At 52.0% G+C, this 16,575-nt stretch overlaps 1 protein-coding gene across 1 annotated transcript in view; it reads left to right on the top strand.

Moving 5' to 3' along the window:
* The window catches only part of LOC122559235 (uncharacterized), a 182,351-nt gene that overhangs the window by 28,866 nt on the left and 136,910 nt on the right, over nt 1-16,575 (top strand). The window contains exons 6-8 of the mRNA XM_087994570.1: nt 836-1,053; nt 4,053-4,218; nt 5,178-5,384. Coding sequence (XP_087850696.1) covers nt 836-1,053; nt 4,053-4,218; nt 5,178-5,384 — 591 coding nt within the window. The remainder of the gene's footprint in view (nt 1-835; nt 1,054-4,052; nt 4,219-5,177; nt 5,385-16,575) is intronic.

Genomic DNA, 16,575 nt, shown 5'->3' with positions numbered 1-16,575 from the left:
ACAAGTCACCCCTTATGGAGCCGTCTTAGGTACAAAGGTCCCTACGTACAGATACTTAAGTATTTGGTATACAATAGAAAACACAATAAATAAAAAGTCTAGCATAAGAGAGAAAAGGAAAAATAAAAAATAGAAATACACAATTTACAGTCCTTTCACCTCAGACCGTGGCAACACCCAGTCTCCAGGTTCGCACCAGGCCCAGTCTCCAGATTCAAACCGGCCCGAGTCTTCAGGCTGCACAGGGCCCAGTCTCCAGATTCAAACCAGACCCAGTGTCTAAGCTGCACCGGGCCCCGTGTCCAGGTTTGAACTGGGCACAATCTCCAGGCTGCACTGGACCCAATCCTAAGATTCAAACCAGGCCTAGTCTCCAGGCTGCACAGGGTCCAGTCTGCAGGTTTGCACTGGGCCCAGGTTCCAGGCTCCAGGCCGCACCAGACCCAGTTTCAGGCTGCACTGGGCCAAGTCTCATGATCATACTGGGATTTCAAGGCCTGACCTCCCCACAATGGGGACTCACCTCCTCGTGGGCACCTCCAGTCTGGGGACACCCCCCCCCCCCCCCCCCCCCCAACCCCCTGTGACGCCCTCCAGTCTGTGCGCCAACCTCGCTCCCATTCCCAACCAAGTAAATTTTGAAAAATGTTTTACAAAGTTTAAAAAGCACAAGCAAAAGGATAAAGAAAGGAGTTGGAGTGGGTGAGGTCCAGCACTGGAGCCCTGCTCTGATTTATACTGCCATGGGATGTTTCACTGTTTAGGAAACACGACTGAAATGGAGATTGTTGTTATATGCCTGTGTTCCCACTGTAGCTGTGTCGTTGCTCCCCAGGGCTGACTATCCTCATATGGGAGGGAACTGGGTGACGAAGGTGGAACTCGATGTCGTCACTCAGCAAGTCTTCTGCTGCTCTGTCCAGGCGCTGTTCTGTTACAACACACAAGGGCAGCTCCTCCTGGAGATTCCAAACCCCCACAAGTGTTCACCCACGGCTTGTATCTACTCATCCTACATCAAGTCCATCCTGACCTGCTCCACAGACTGTGAAAGTAAGGCTCAGTCTTCTCTTAGATTAGATTAGATTACTTACAGTGTGGAAACATCCCTTCAGCCCAATAAGTCCACACCGACCCGCCGAAGCGTATACCACCCAGACCCATTCCCCTACATTTACCCCTTCACCTAACACTATGGGCAATTTAGCATGGCCAATTCACCTAACCTGCACATTTCTGGACTGTGGGAGGAAACCGGAGCACCCGGAGGAAACCCACGCAGACACGAGGAGAATGTGCAAACTCCACACAGTCAGTCGCCTGAGGCGGGAATTGAACCCAGGTCTCTGGCGCTGTGAGGCAGCAGTGCTAACCACTGTGCCACCGTGCTGCGCATACTGTGCCACTCTTGATCCAACTGATGATCTCTCTCAGCTGGGAAAAGCCTTGGGATGTTGAAGCTCTGGTCAGACTGCATTTGGAACATTGTGAGCAGGTTTGGGCCCTATATTGAAGGAAGGATGTACTGGCCTTGGAGGGGGTCCAGAGGAGGTTCACAAGAGTGATCCCCGGGGGTGAGGGGCTTGTCATGTGAGGAGCAATTGAGGACTCTGGGCTTGTATTCATGGAGTTTACAAAGATAGGTTTCTGATTGAAACTTATGGAGTACTGAGAGGCCTGGATGGAATGAACATGGAGGGGATATTTCCATGAGTTGGGAAGACTAGGATCTGACAGCCCAGTCTTAGGGTGAAGGGTAACCTTTTAGAACTGAGATGGGGAGGAATTTCTTCAGCCAGAGGGTGGGGAATCTGTGGAACTCCTTGCCACAAGAGAGCTGTGGAGGCCAAGGCATTGACTATATTTAAGACAGAGATAGATCAGTTCTTGGAGAAAGTGAGGACTGCAGATGCTGGAGATCAGAGTTGAGAGTGTGGTGCTGGAAAGTTCTGGTTAATATATGGCCCCCAGATAAGGGACATGTCGGATATTAAACTGACAATAACAGAATCTACACACATTTCGTGCCAAGAAGAAATTAAGGGGAGAAGGCAGGAGAAACTTATCAACCATGATTAAATGGTGGGGCAGACTCAATGGGCTGAATGGCCTCGTTCTGCTTCTATACCTTACAGTCTTCTGGTCTAATCTCAAAGGTGGATGGGTATACGAAAGTTCCCTGCAACTGTTCAGAACTCGAACCAGATCCTGACTGAGTAATCAGGTTTGGTTCTGGAGTAGAGTGGTGCTGGAAAAGCACAGCAGTTCAGGCAGTATCCGAGGAGCAGGAAAATCAATGTTTTGGGCAAAAGCCCTTCATCAGGAATACAGGCAGAGAGCCTGAAGGGTGGAGAGATAAGTGAGAGGAGGGTGGGGGTGGGGAGAAAGTAGCATAGAGTACAATAGGTGAGTGGGGGAGGGGATGAAGGTGATAGGTCAGGGAGGAGAGGGTGGAGTGGATGGATGGAAAAGATGATAGGCAGGTAGGACAAGTCCGGACAAGTCATGGGGACAGTGCTGAGCTGGAAGTTTAGAACTAGGGTGAGGTGGGGGAAGGGGAAATGAGGAAACTGTTGAAGTCCACATTGATGCCCTGGGGTTGAAGTGTTCCGAGGCGGAAGATGAGGCGTTCTTCCTCCAGGCGTCTGGTGGTGAGGGAGCGGCGGTGAAGGAGGCCCAGCACCTCCATGTCCTCAGCAGAGTGGGAGGGGGAGTTGAAATGTTGGGCCACAGGGCGGTGGGGTTGATTGGTGCGGGTGTCCCGGAGATGTTCCCTAAAGCGCTCTGCTAGGAGGCGCCCAGTCTCCCCAATGTAGAGGAGACTGCATCGGGAGCAACGGATACAATAATTGATATTAGTGGATGTGCAGGTAAAACTTTGATGGATGTGGAAGGCTCCTTTGGGGCCTTGGATGGAGGTGAGGGAGGAGGTGTGGGTGCAGGTTTTGCAATTCCTGCGGTGACAGGGGAAGGTGCCAGGATGGGAGGGTGGGTTGTGGGGGGGGGGGCGTGGTTTCCAGCATCTGCAGTCATTGTTTTTAACTAGGTTTGGTTCTGGGCTTTACGCTTCAGGGGGAGATTCGGAAGGAGGATTAACGCAGCTTCACCAGAACGACCCTGGGCCTGAAAGGGTTAAGCTACCGGGACAGACCAGGCTAGCATTCCCTTGAGTACAGAAGACTAAGGGGTAACCGATAGGAGTTTCAGGGTAGACCGGGGGGTGGGGAGGGATCATATTTGCACTGATTGAGGGGAGCAGTGGGCAGGAGAGGTCAGAACAAGGGGCCAGTTTAGAGTAGGCCATCCAGGAGTGATGTCAGGAAACAGTCCCTGAACTGGAGTGAAAATTAGGAACTCATTCCTCCTCAGAAACATTGTCGAGACTTGGGGTCAAGTGTAATTGTCAAAACCATGACTGATTATTAAAAAATTGATCCATGGGATGAGAGAGTCATTGGCAGATCTGGCATTTATGACCTCATCCCTAATTACCCCAGAGGGCAGTTAACGGTCAACCACATTGCTGTGGGTCTGGAGTCACATGTAGGCCCGACCAGGTAAGAAGGGCAGTTTCCTTCCCTAAAGGACATTAGTGACCTAGATGGGTTTTTCCTGACAATTGAAAATGGATTAATGATCTTAATTCCAGATTTTTAAATTCAATTCAAATTCCACCATCTGCCATGGCAGGATTCAAACTTGGGTCCCCAGAACATTACCAGGGTCTCTGGATAAACAGTCCAGTTATCACTGATACCCCTAGGCCATCACCAGCCCATTGATTTTCCTGAGGGGCTGCTGACTGCAGATCCACAGCCATACGGGGTAACCCTTAGCTGCTCTTTGGCCAAGCCAGCTGTTCTGTTCAGGGGCAATTAGGGACGGGTAATAAAAACACATGAATCTGTCTCCCTATGTTACGTGGCTCAGTGTTGAATTTTGTTTGATAATGCTCTTGCAAAGTGCCTTAGAATGTTTTGCTCTAATTAAGGGTGCCATATCAATGCAAGATGTTGCTGTTTCTTAATGCTGAACATTTTGACGTCTCACAGTCAAGGCTTGGAGTGCCAATGGGATTATCACCCACAGGTTTACTGGACACACCCGGGCAATCACAAACCTGCTGATCCATCCGGAGACCCCTTCCATCTTCATCTCCTGTTCAAAGGATGGTTCGATCAGGTTCTGGTCACTGGACATCTATAGCCAGCTTCTGAGGTGAAGACCCACTGTCTCGGAGACAAAGACTGAGTCATATTTCTCTGGCATCTTTCTATCTCTCTCAGAACATCCCAATGCAAGTCAGAACAGGGAACCAATTTGCATGCAGGAAGATCCCAAAGGCAGAAATGGGGAATATCACCAACTGACATGTTTGGGCCAACGTCTCTCTCTGTCTCAGTGTAGCACCTAGGGAGTGCTGGCCGGTCAGAGATGCTGGACATTGAAGCTCTGCCTGTTCTTATAGGTGGATGTAAAAGGCACCTATTTCAAAATAAACCAATGGTTTTTCTGTCCAGTGTCCTGGATAGTACTTATCCCTGATGTAGCATCAGGGAACCAGGTTATCTACTCATTGTCATTTATGGGAGCTTGCTGTTCACAAGATGGCTGCTGTATTTCCTGCAGTACCTCAAGTGGCCACACTTCAAGAACACTTCATCGGATGTAAAATGCTTTGGGATGTCCTGACTTTGTCAAAGCTGCTATACAAATGCAAGCCTTCCTTTTCTTTATTTCTGCTTTCTGTCACATTTCCCTATATTAAAAATAATAGTTAGGGTAAATACGACCTCAATTAAGCTTTAAGTCCTGTTGTCCACCAAATAGTTTTGAAAAACAACCAAATGTTTTACCGAGAGGCCTAAATTCAGGAATCAATGTATTGGGGTGAAGGGTCAGTGGATTGGCATTAGTGTATTAGGGACAGGGGTCAATATTGAGGTGAGAGGTCAGTGTATTGAATTTGGGGTCAAGAGTCAGTGGCTTGGGCTTTTGGTTGGGGAAAGGGGGTCAGTGGTTCCTGAATTAGGATCAATGTATCAGGGCCAGTGTACTGCGTGGTGTCAGATGTCAGTGGACTGGGATCATGGTTCAGGGCATTGGAGTCAGGGCTTAGTGGAAATGTTCTAGTTCAGTTAATAGTAACCATGTCTTTTGCTCTCTCGGGGATCCAGTCTGTCTGTGTTTGAGGAAGGCATTAAATGGATGGGACTCACAGAGACTGGCCTCCTGTACTGCTGCTCGAACAGACATTGCCACCTCTACATCCTCAACTACTTCACCCAATTCTGGAGCTACATTGGCAATTCCATCAGCCACATAGGCCTGGCTTCCGCCAAGCAGAGAACGACCAGGGTCACTGTGCTGCAAAAAGACAGCAGGTAGGAGGATATTGATATGCCAGTGTCACATGTGCAGTCCCTATCCTGTGTGCCCAGTGTGGGTAGAGATTGTCAAACGCACCTTGTTACCTGCCCAGTGTCAAACAATGAGTGTTATGGGCCTGGCTATGAAATCTCCCCGGGTGGTTAACAAGTGCACTTATCCAGTGACAGTGCCCAGTGTCACACCCAGTAACTGACCCAGTGACAGTGCCCAGTGTCAAACCCAGTAACTGATTCAGTGACAGTGCCCAGTGTCACACCCAGTAACTGACCCAGTGACAGTGCCCAGTGTCAAACCCAGTAACTGATTCAGTGACAGTGCCCAGTGTCAAACCCAGTAACTGACCCAGTGACAGTGTCCAGTGTCACACCCAGTAACTGACCCAGTGACAGTGCCCAGTGTCAAACCCAGTAACTGATTCAGTGACAGTGCCCAGTGTCAAACCCAGTAACTGACCCAGTGACAGTGCCCAGTGTTAAACCCAGTAACTGATTCAGTGACAGTGCCCAGTGTCATATCCAGTAACTGACCCAGTGACAGTGCCCAGTGTCACACCCAGTAACTGACCCAGTGAAAGTGCCCAGTGTTAAACCCAGTAACTGATTCAGTGACAGTGCCCAGTGTCAAACCCAGTAACTGACCCAGTGACAGTGTCCAGTGTCACACCCAGTAACTGACACAGTGACAGTGTCCAGTGTCACACCCAGTAACTGACCCAGTGACAGTGCCCAGTGTCACACCCAGTAACTGACCCAGTGACAGTGCCCAGTGTCAAACCCAGTGACAGTGTCCAGTGTCACACCCAGTAACTGACCCAGTGACAGTGCCCAGTGTCACACCCAGTAACTGACCCAGTGACAGTGCCCAGTGTCAAACCCAGTAACTGATTCAGTGACAGTGCCCAGTGTCATATCCAGTAACTGATTCAGTGACAGTGCCCAGTGTCAAACCCAGTAACTGACCCAGTGACAGTGTCCAGTGTCACACCCAGTAACTGACCCAGTGACAGTGCCCAGTGTCACACCCAGTAACTGACCCAGTGACAGTGCCCAGTGTCAAACCCAGTAACTGATTCAGTGACAGTGCCCAGTATCAAACCCAGTAACTGACCCAGTGACAGTGCCCAGTGTCACACCCAGTAACTGACCCAGTGACAGTGCCCAGTGTCAAACCCAGTAACTGATTCAGTGACAATGCCCAGTGCCACACCCAGTAACTGACCCAGTGACAGTGCCAAGTGTCACACTCAGTAACTGTACCAAGTGACAGTGCCCAGTATCACACCCAGTAACTGACCCAGTGTCACACTCAGTAACTGACCCAGTAACTAACCCAGTGACAGTGGCCAGTGACACACCCAGTAACTAACCTAGTGGCAGTATCCAGTGTCACACCCAGTAACTGACCCAGTTGATATATGCCCAGTGTCAAACCCAGTAAATGACCCAGTGACAGTGCCCAGTGTCATACCCTGTAACTGACCCAGTGACAGTGCCCAGTGTCACGCCCAGTAACTGACCCAGTGACAGTGTCCAGTGTCACACCCAGTAACTGACCCAGTGACAGTGCCCAGTGTCAAACCCAGTAACTGATTCAGTGACAGTGCCCAGTGTCAAACCCAGTAACTGACCCAGTGACAGTGCCCAGTGTTAAACCCAGTAACTGATTCAGTGACAGTGCCCAGTGTCATATCCAGTAACTGACCCAGTGACAGTGCCCAGTGTCACACCCAGTAACTGACCCAGTGAAAGTGCCCAGTGTTAAACCCAGTAACTGATTCAGTGACAGTGCCCAGTGTCAAACCCAGTAACTGACCCAGTGACAGTGTCCAGTGTCACACCCAGTAACTGACACAGTGACAGTGTCCAGTGTCACACCCAGTAACTGACCCAGTGACAGTGCCCAGTGTCACACCCAGTAACTGACCCAGTGACAGTGCCCAGTGTCAAACCCAGTGACAGTGTCCAGTGTCACACCCAGTAACTGACCCAGTGACAGTGCCCAGTGTCACACCCAGTAACTGACCCAGTGACAGTGCCCAGTGTCAAACCCAGTAACTGATTCAGTGACAGTGCCCAGTGTCATATCCAGTAACTGATTCAGTGACAGTGCCCAGTGTCAAACCCAGTAACTGACCCAGTGACAGTGTCCAGTGTCACACCCGGTAACTGACCCAGTGACAGTGCCCAGTGTCACACCCAGTAACTGACCCAGTGACAGTGCCCAGTGTCAAACACAGTAACTGATTCAGTGACAGTGCCCAGTATCAAACCCAGTAACTGACCCAGTGACAGTGTCCAGTGTCACACCCAGTAACTGACCCAGTGACAGTGCCCAGTGTCAAACCCAGTAACTGATTCAGTGACAATGCCCAGTGCCACACCCAGTAACTGACCCAGTGACAGTGCCAAGTGTCACACTCAGTAACTGTACCAAGTGACAGTGCCCAGTATCACACCCAGTAACTGACCCAGTGTCACACTCAGTAACTGACCCAGTAACTAACCCAGTGACAGTGGCCAGTGACACACCCAGTAACTAACCTAGTGGCAGTATCCAGTGTCACACCCAGTAACTGACCCAGTTGATATATGCCCAGTGTCAAACCCAGTAAATGACCCAGTGACAGTGCCCAGTGTCATACCCTGTAACTGACCCAGTGACAGTGCCCAGTGTCACGCCCAGTAACTGACCCAGTGTCACACTCAGTAACTGACCTAGTGACAGTGCCAGGTGTCACACCCAGTAACTGACCCAGTGACAGTGCCAGGTGTCTAACCCAGTAACTGACCCAGTGACAGTGCCCAGTGTCATATCCTGTAACGGACCCAGTGACAGTGCCCAGTCTCACACCCCGTAACTGACCCAGTGACACGTGCCCAGTGTCACACCCAGTAACTGACCCTGTGACAGTGCCCAGTGTCACACCTAATAACTGACCCAGTGACAGTGCCCAGTATCAAACCCACTAACTTACACAGTGCCAGTGCCCAGTGTCACACCCAGTAACTGACCCAGTGACAGTGCCAAGTGTCACACTCAGTAACTGACACAATGACAGTGCCCAGTGTCACACACAGTAACTGATCCAGTGACAGTGCCCAGTGTCACACCCAGTAACTGACCCAGTGACAGTGCCCAGTGTCACACCCAGTAACTGAACCAGTGACAGTGCCCAGTGGCACACCCAGTAACTGACCCAGTGACAGTGCCCAGTGGCACACCCAGTAATTGACCCAGTGACAGTGCCCAGTGTCAAACGCAGTAACTGACCCAGTCACAGTGCCCAATTTCATACCCAGTAAATGACCCAGTGACAGTGCCCAGTGTCACACCCAGTAACGGACCCAGTGACAGTGCCCAGTGTCACACCCAGTAACGGACCCAGTGACAGTGCCCAGTGTCACACCCAGTAACTGACCCAGTGACAGTGCCAAGTGTCACACTCAGTAACTGACACAATGACAGTGCCCAGTGTCACACACAGTAACTGATCCAGTGACAGTGCCCAGTGTCACACCCAGTAACTGACCCAGTGACAGTGCCCAGTGTCACACCCAGTAACTGAACCAGTGACAGTGTCCAGTGTCACACCCAGCAACTGACCCAGTGACAGTGCCCAGTGGCACACCTAGTAATTGACCCAGTGACAGTGCCCAGTGTTACATCCAGTAACTGACCCAGTGATGGTGCCCAGTGTCACACTCAGTAACTGACCCAGTGACAGTGCCCATTGGCACACCCAGTAACTGTCACAGTGACACGTGCCCAGTGTCACATCCAGTAACTGACCCAGTTACAGTGCCCAGTATCACATTCAGTAACTGACCCAGCGACAGTGCCCAGTGGCACATCCAGTAACTGACCTAGTGACACGTGCCCAGTGGCACACCCAGTAACTGTCCCAGTGACAGTGCCCAGTATCACACCCAGTACCTGACCCAGTGACAGTGCCCAGTGGCACATCCAGTACCTGATCCAGTGACAGTGCCCAGTGTCACCTCCAGTAACTGTCCCAGTGACAGTGCCCAGTGTCAAACGCAGTAACTGTCCCAGTCACAGTGCCCAATGTCATACCCAGTAACTGACCCAGTCATGGTGCCCAGTGTCACACCCAGTAACGGACCCAGGGACAGTGCCCAGTGTCACACCTAGTAACTGACCCAGTGACATGTGCCCAGTGTCACACCCAGTAATTGACCCAGTGATAGTGCTCAGTGTCAAATGCAGTAACTGACCCAGTCACAGTGCCCAATTTCATACCCAGTAACTGACCCAGTGACAGTGCCCGGTGTCACACTCAGTAATTGACCCAGTGAAGTGCCCAGTGGCACACCCAGTAACTGACCCAGAGAAAGTGCACAGTGTCACATCCAGTAACTGACCCAGTGACAGTGCCCAGTGTCACACTCAGTAACTGACCCAGTGACAGTGCCCAGTGTCATATCCAGTAACTGACCCAGTGACAGTGCCCAGTGTCACACCCAGTAATTGACCCAGTGATAGTGCTCAGTGTCAAATGCAGTAACTGACCCAGTCACAGTGCCCAATTTCATACCCAGTAACTGACCCAGTGACAGTGCCCGGTGTCACACTCAGTAATTGACCCAGTGAAGTGCCCAGTGGCACACCCAGTAACTGACCCAGAGAAAGTGCACAGTGTCACATCCAGTAACTGACCCAGTGACAGTGCCCAGTGTCACACTCAGTAACTGACCCAGTGACAGTGCCCAGTGTCATATCCAGTAACTGACCCAGTGACAGTGCCCAGTGTCACACTCAGTAACTGACCTAGTGACAGTGCCCAGTGGCATATCAGTAACTGACCCCGTGACACGTGCCCAGTGTCACATCCAGTAACTGTCCCAGTTACAGTGCCCAGTACCACATTCAGTAACTGACCCAGTGACAGTGCCCAGTGGCACACCCAGTAATTGACACAGTCACAGTGCCCAGTCTCACACCCCGTAACTGACCCAGTGACACGTGCCCATTGTCACACCCAGTAACTGACCCTGTGACAGTGCCCAGTGTCACACCTAGTAACTGACCCAGTAACTGACCCAGTGTCACACTCAGTAACTGACCTAGTGACAGTGCCAGGTGTCACACCCAGTAACTGACCCAGTGACAGTGCCCAGTGTCATATCCTGTAACGGACCCAGTGACAGTGCCCAGTCTCACACCCCGTAACTGACCCAGTGACACGTGCCCATTGTCACACCCAGTAACTGACCCTGTGACAGTGCCCAGTGTCACACCCAGTAACTGACCCAGTGACACGTGCCCAGTTTCACACCCAGTAACTGACCCAGTGACAGTGCCCAGTGTCACACCCAGTAACTGACCCAGTGACAGTGCCCAGTGTCAAACACAGTAACTGATTCAGTGACAGTGCCCAGTATCAAACCCAGTAACTGACCCAGTGACAGTGTCCAGTGTCACACCCAGTAACTGACCCAGTGACAGTGCCCAGTGTCAAACCCAGTAACTGATTCAGTGACAATGCCCAGTGCCACACCCAGTAACTGACCCAGTGACAGTGCCAAGTGTCACACTCAGTAACTGTACCAAGTGACAGTGCCCAGTATCACACCCAGTAACTGACCCAGTGTCACACTCAGTAACTGACCCAGTGTCACACCCAGTAACTAACCCAGTGACAGTGGCCAGTGACACACCCAGTAACTAACCTAGTGGCAGTATCCAGTGTCACACCCAGTAACTGACCCAGTTGATATATGACCAGTGTCAAACCCAGTAAATGACCCAGTGACAGTGCCCAGTGTCATACCCTGTAACTGACCCGGTGACAGTGCCCAGTGTCACGCCCAGTAACTGACCCAGTGACAGTGCCCAGTGTCACACCCAGTAACTGACCCAGTGTCACACTCAGTAACTGACCTAGTGACAGTGCCAGGTGTCACACCCAGTAACTGACCCAGTGACAGTGCCAGGTGTCTAACCCAGTAACTGACCCAGTGACAGTGCCCAGTGTCATATCCTGTAACGGACCCAGTGACAGTGCCCAGTCTCACACCCCGTAACTGACCCAGTGACACGTGCCCATTGTCACACCCAGTAACTGACCCTGTGACAGTGCCCAGTGTCACACTCAGTAACTGACACAATGACAGTGCCCAGTGTCACACACAGTAACTGATCCAGTGACAGTGCCCAGTGTCACACCCAGTAACTTACCCAGTGACAGTGCCCAGTGTCACACCCAGTAACTGACCCAGTGACAGTGCCAAGTGTCACACTCAGTAACTGACACAATGACAGTGCCCAGTGTCACACCCAGTAACTGATCCAGTGACAGTGCCCAGTGTCATACCCTGTAACTGACCCGGTGACAGTGCCCAGTGTCACGCCCAGTAACTGACCCAGTGACAGTGCCCAGTGTCACACCCAGTAACTGACCCAGTGTCACACTCAGTAACTGACCTAGTGACAGTGCCAGGTGTCACACCCAGTAACTGACCCAGTGACAGTGCCCAGTGTCATATCCTGTAACGGACCCAGTGACAGTGCCCAGTCTCACACCCCGTAACTGACCCAGTGACACGTGCCCATTGTCACACCCAGTAACTGACCCTGTGACAGTGCCCAGTGTCACACCTAGTAACTGACCCAGTAACTGACCCAGTGTCACACTCAGTAACTGTCCTAGTGACAGTGCCAGGTGTCACACCCAGTAACTGACCCAGTGACAGTGCCCAGTCTCACACCCCGTAACTGACCCAGTGACACGTGCCCATTGTCACACCCAGTAACTGACCCTGTGACAGTGCCCAGTGTCACACCTAGTAACTGACCCAGTAACTGACCCAGTGTCACACCCAGTAACTGACCCAGTGACAGTGCCAGGTGTCTAACCCAGTAACTGACCCAGTGACAGTGCCCAGTGTCATATCCTGTAACGGACCCAGTGACAGTGCCCAGTCTCACACCCCGTAACTGACCCAGTGACAGTGCCCATTGTCACACCCAGTAACTGACCCTGTGACAGTGCCCAGTGTCACACCCAGTAACTGACCCAGTGACACGTGCCCAGTTTCACACCCAGTAACTGACCCAGTGACAGTGGCCAGTGTCACACCCAGTAACTGACCCAGTGTCACACTCAGTAACTGACCTAGTGACAGTGCCAGGTGTCACACCCAGTAACTGACCCAGTGACACGTGCCCATTGTCACACCCAGTAACTGACCCTGTGACAGTGCCCAGTGTCACACCTAGTAACTGACCCAGTGACTGTGCCAAGTGTCACACTCAGTAACTGACACAATGACAGTGCCCAGTGTCACACACAGTAACTGATCCAGTGACAGTGCCCAGTGTCACACCCAGTAACTTACCCAGTGACAGTGCCCAGTGTCACACCCAGTAACTGACCCAGTGACAGTGCCAAGTGTCACACCCAGTAACTGACACAATGACAGTGCCCAGTGTCACACACAGTAACTGATCCAGTGACAGTGCCCAGTGTCACACACAGTAACTGATCCAGTGACAGTGCCCAGTGTCACACCCAGTAACTTACCCAGTGACAGTGCCCAGTGTCACGCCCAGTAATTGACCCAGTGACAGTGCCCAGTGTCAAACGCAGTAACTGACCCAGTCACAGTGCCCAATTTCATACCCAGTAAATGACCCAGTGACAGTGCCCAGTGTCACACCCAGTAACGGACCCAGTGACAGTGTCCAGTGTCACACCCAGCAACTGACCCAGTGACAGTGCCCAGTGGCACATCAGTAACTGTCCCAGTGACACGTGCCCAGTGTCACATCCAGTAACTGACCCAGTTACAGTGCCCAGTATCACATTCAGTAACTGACCCAGTGACAGTGCCCAGTGTCACATCCAGTAACTGACCTAGTGACACGTGCCCAGTGGCACACCCAGTAACTGTCCCAGTGACAGTGCCCAGTATCACACCCAGTACCTGACCCAGTGACAGTGCCCAGTGGCACATCCAGTACCTGATCCAGTGACAGTGCCCAGTGTCACCTCCAGTAACTGTCCCAGTGACAGTGCCCAGTGTCAAAGGCAGTAACTGTCCCAGTCACAGTGCCCAATGTCATACCCAGTAACTGACCCAGTCATGGTGCCCAGTGTCACACCCAGTAACGGACCCAGGGACAGTGCCCAGTGTCACACCTAGTAACTGACCCAGTGACATGTGCCCAGTGTCACACCCAGTAATTGACCCAGTGATAGTGCTCAGTGTCAAATGCAGTAACTGACCCAGTCACAGTGCCCAATTTCATACCCAGTAACTGACCAGTGACAGTGCCCAGTGTCACACTCAGTAACTGACCCAGTGAAGTGCCCAGTGGCACACCCAGTAACTGACCCAGAGAAAGTGCACAGTGTCACATCCAGTAACTGACCCAGTGACAGTGCCCAGTGTCACACTCAGTAACTGACCCAGTGACAGTGCCCAGTGTCACATCCAGTAACTGACCCAGTGACAGTGCCCAGTGTCACACTCAGTAACTGACCTAGTGACAGTGCCCAGTGGCACATCAGTAACTGACCCCGTGACACGTGCCCAGTGTCACATCCAGTAACTGACCCAGTTACAGTGCCCAGTATCACATTCAGTAACTGACCCAGTGACAGTGCCCAGTGGCACACCCAGTAATTGACACAGTGACAGTGCCCAGTGTCACACCCAGTAACTGACCCAGTGACACGTGCCCAGTTTCACACCCAGTAACTGACCCAGTGACAGTGCCCAGTGTCACACCCAGTAACTGACACAGTGACAGTGCCCAGTGTCACACCCAGGAACTGACCCAGTGACACGTGCCCAGTTTCACACCCAGTAACTGACCCAGTGACAGTGTCCAGTGTCACACCCAGTAACTGACCCAGTGACACGTGCCCAGTTTCACACCCAGTAACTGACCCAGTGACAGTGCCCAGTGTCACACCCAGTAACTGACACAGTGACAGTGCCCAGTTTCACACCAAGTAACTGACCCAGTGACACGTGCCCAGTTTCACACCCAGTAACTGACCCAGTGACAGTGTCCAGTGTCACACCCAGTAACTGACCCAGTGACAGTGCCCAGTGTCACACCCATTAACGGACCCAGTGACAGTGCCCTGTGTCACACCCAGTAACTGACATAGTGACTGTGCCCAGTGTCACAGCCAGTAACTGATCTAGTGACATGTGCCCAGTGTCACACCCTGTAATTGACCCAGTGATAGTGCCCAGTGTCAAACGCAGTAACTGACCCAGTTACAGTGCCCAGTGGCACACCCAGTAACTGACCCAGTGACAGTGCCCAGTGTCACACTCAGTAACTGACCCAGTGACAGTGCCCAGTGGCACACCCAGTAACTGACCCAGAGAAAGTGCACAGTGTCACATCCAGTAACTGACCCAGTGACAGTGCCCAGTGTCACACCCAGTAACTGACCCAGTGACAGTGCCCAGTGTCACATCCAGTAACTGACCCAGTGACAGTGCCCTGTGTCACACTCAGTAACTGACCTAGTGACAGTGCCCAGTGGCACATCAGTAACTGACCCCGTGACACGTGCCCAGTGTCACATCCAGTAACTGTCCCAGTTACAGTGCCCAGTACCACATTCAGTAACTGACCCAGTGACAGTGCCCAGTGGCACACCCAGTAATTGACACAGTCACAGTGCCCAGTGTCACACCCAGTAACTGACCCAGTGACACGTGCCCAGTTTCACACCCAGTAACTGACCCAGTGACAGTGTCCAGTGTCACACCCAGTAACTGACCCAGTGACAGTGCCCAGTGTCAAACCCAGTAACTGATTCAGTGACAATGCCCAGTGCCACACCCAGTCACTGACCCAGTGACAGTGCCAAGTGTCACACTCAGTAACTGTACCAAGTGACAGTGCCCAGTATCACACCCAGTAACTGACCCAGTGTCACACTCAGTAACTGACCCAGTGTCACACCCAGTAACTAACCCAGTGACAGTGGCCAGTGACACACCCAGTAACTAACCTAGTGGCAGTATCCAGTGTCACACCCAGTAACTGACCCAGTTGATATATGCCCAGTGTCAAACCCAGTAAATGACCCAGTGACAGTGCCCAGTGTCATACCCTGTAACTGACCCGGTGACAGTGCCCAGTGTCACGCCCAGTAACTGACCCAGTGACAGTGCCCAGTGTCACACCCAGTAACTGACCCAGTGTCACACTCAGTAACTGACCTAGTGACAGTGCCAGGTGTCACACCCAGTAACTGACCCAGTGACAGTGCCAGGTGTCTAACCCAGTAACTGACCCAGTGACAGTGCCCAGTGTCATATCCTGTAACGGACCCAGTGACAGTGCCCAGTCTCACACCCCGTAACTGACCCAGTGACACGTGCCCATTGTCACACCCAGTAACTGACCCTGTGACAGTGCCCAGTGTCACACCTAGTAACTGACCCAGTGACAGTGCCCAGTATCAAACCCACTAACTTACACAGTGCCAGTGCCCAGTGTCACACCCAGTATCTGACCCAGTGACAGTGCCAAGTGTCACACTCAGTAACTGAGACAATGACAGTGCCCAGTGTCACACACAGTAACTGATCCAGTGACAGTGCCCAGTGTCACACCCAGTAACTTACCCAGTGACAGTGCCCAGTGTCACACCCAGTAACTGACCCAGTGACAGTGCCCAGTGGCACACCCAGTAATTGACCCAGTGACAGTGCCCAGTGTCAAACGCAGTAACTGACCCAGTCACAGTGCCCAATTTCATACCCAGTAAATGACCCAGTGACAGTGCCCAGTGTCACACCCAGTAACGGACCCAGTGACAGTGTCCAGTGTCACACCCAGCAACTGACCCAGTGACAGTGCCCAGTGGCACACCTAGTAATTGACCCAGTGACAGTGCCCAGTGTTACATCCAGTAACTGACCCAGTGACAGTGCCCAGTGTCACACTCAGTAACTGACCCAGTGACAGTGCCCAGTGGCACATCAGTAACTGTCCCAGTGACACGTGCCCAGTGTCACATCCAGTAACTGACCCAGTTACAGTGCCCAGTATCACATTCAGTAACTGACCCAGTGACAGTGCCCAGTGGCACATCCAGTAACTGACCTAGTGACACGTGCCCAGTGGCACACCCAGTAACTGTCCCAGTGACAGTGCCCAGTATCACACCCAGTACCTGACCCAGTG

The sequence above is a fragment of the Chiloscyllium plagiosum genome, unplaced genomic scaffold (genome assembly GCF_037043375.1).
Source record: "Chiloscyllium plagiosum isolate Xiang-an unplaced genomic scaffold, Cpla_swu_hap1 HiC_scaffold_14, whole genome shotgun sequence".
Classification (NCBI taxonomy): Eukaryota; Metazoa; Chordata; class Chondrichthyes; order Orectolobiformes; family Hemiscylliidae; genus Chiloscyllium; species Chiloscyllium plagiosum.
The sequence above is the reverse complement of the archived record's forward strand: the minus strand, read 5'-3'. Positions and strand labels throughout refer to the sequence as shown.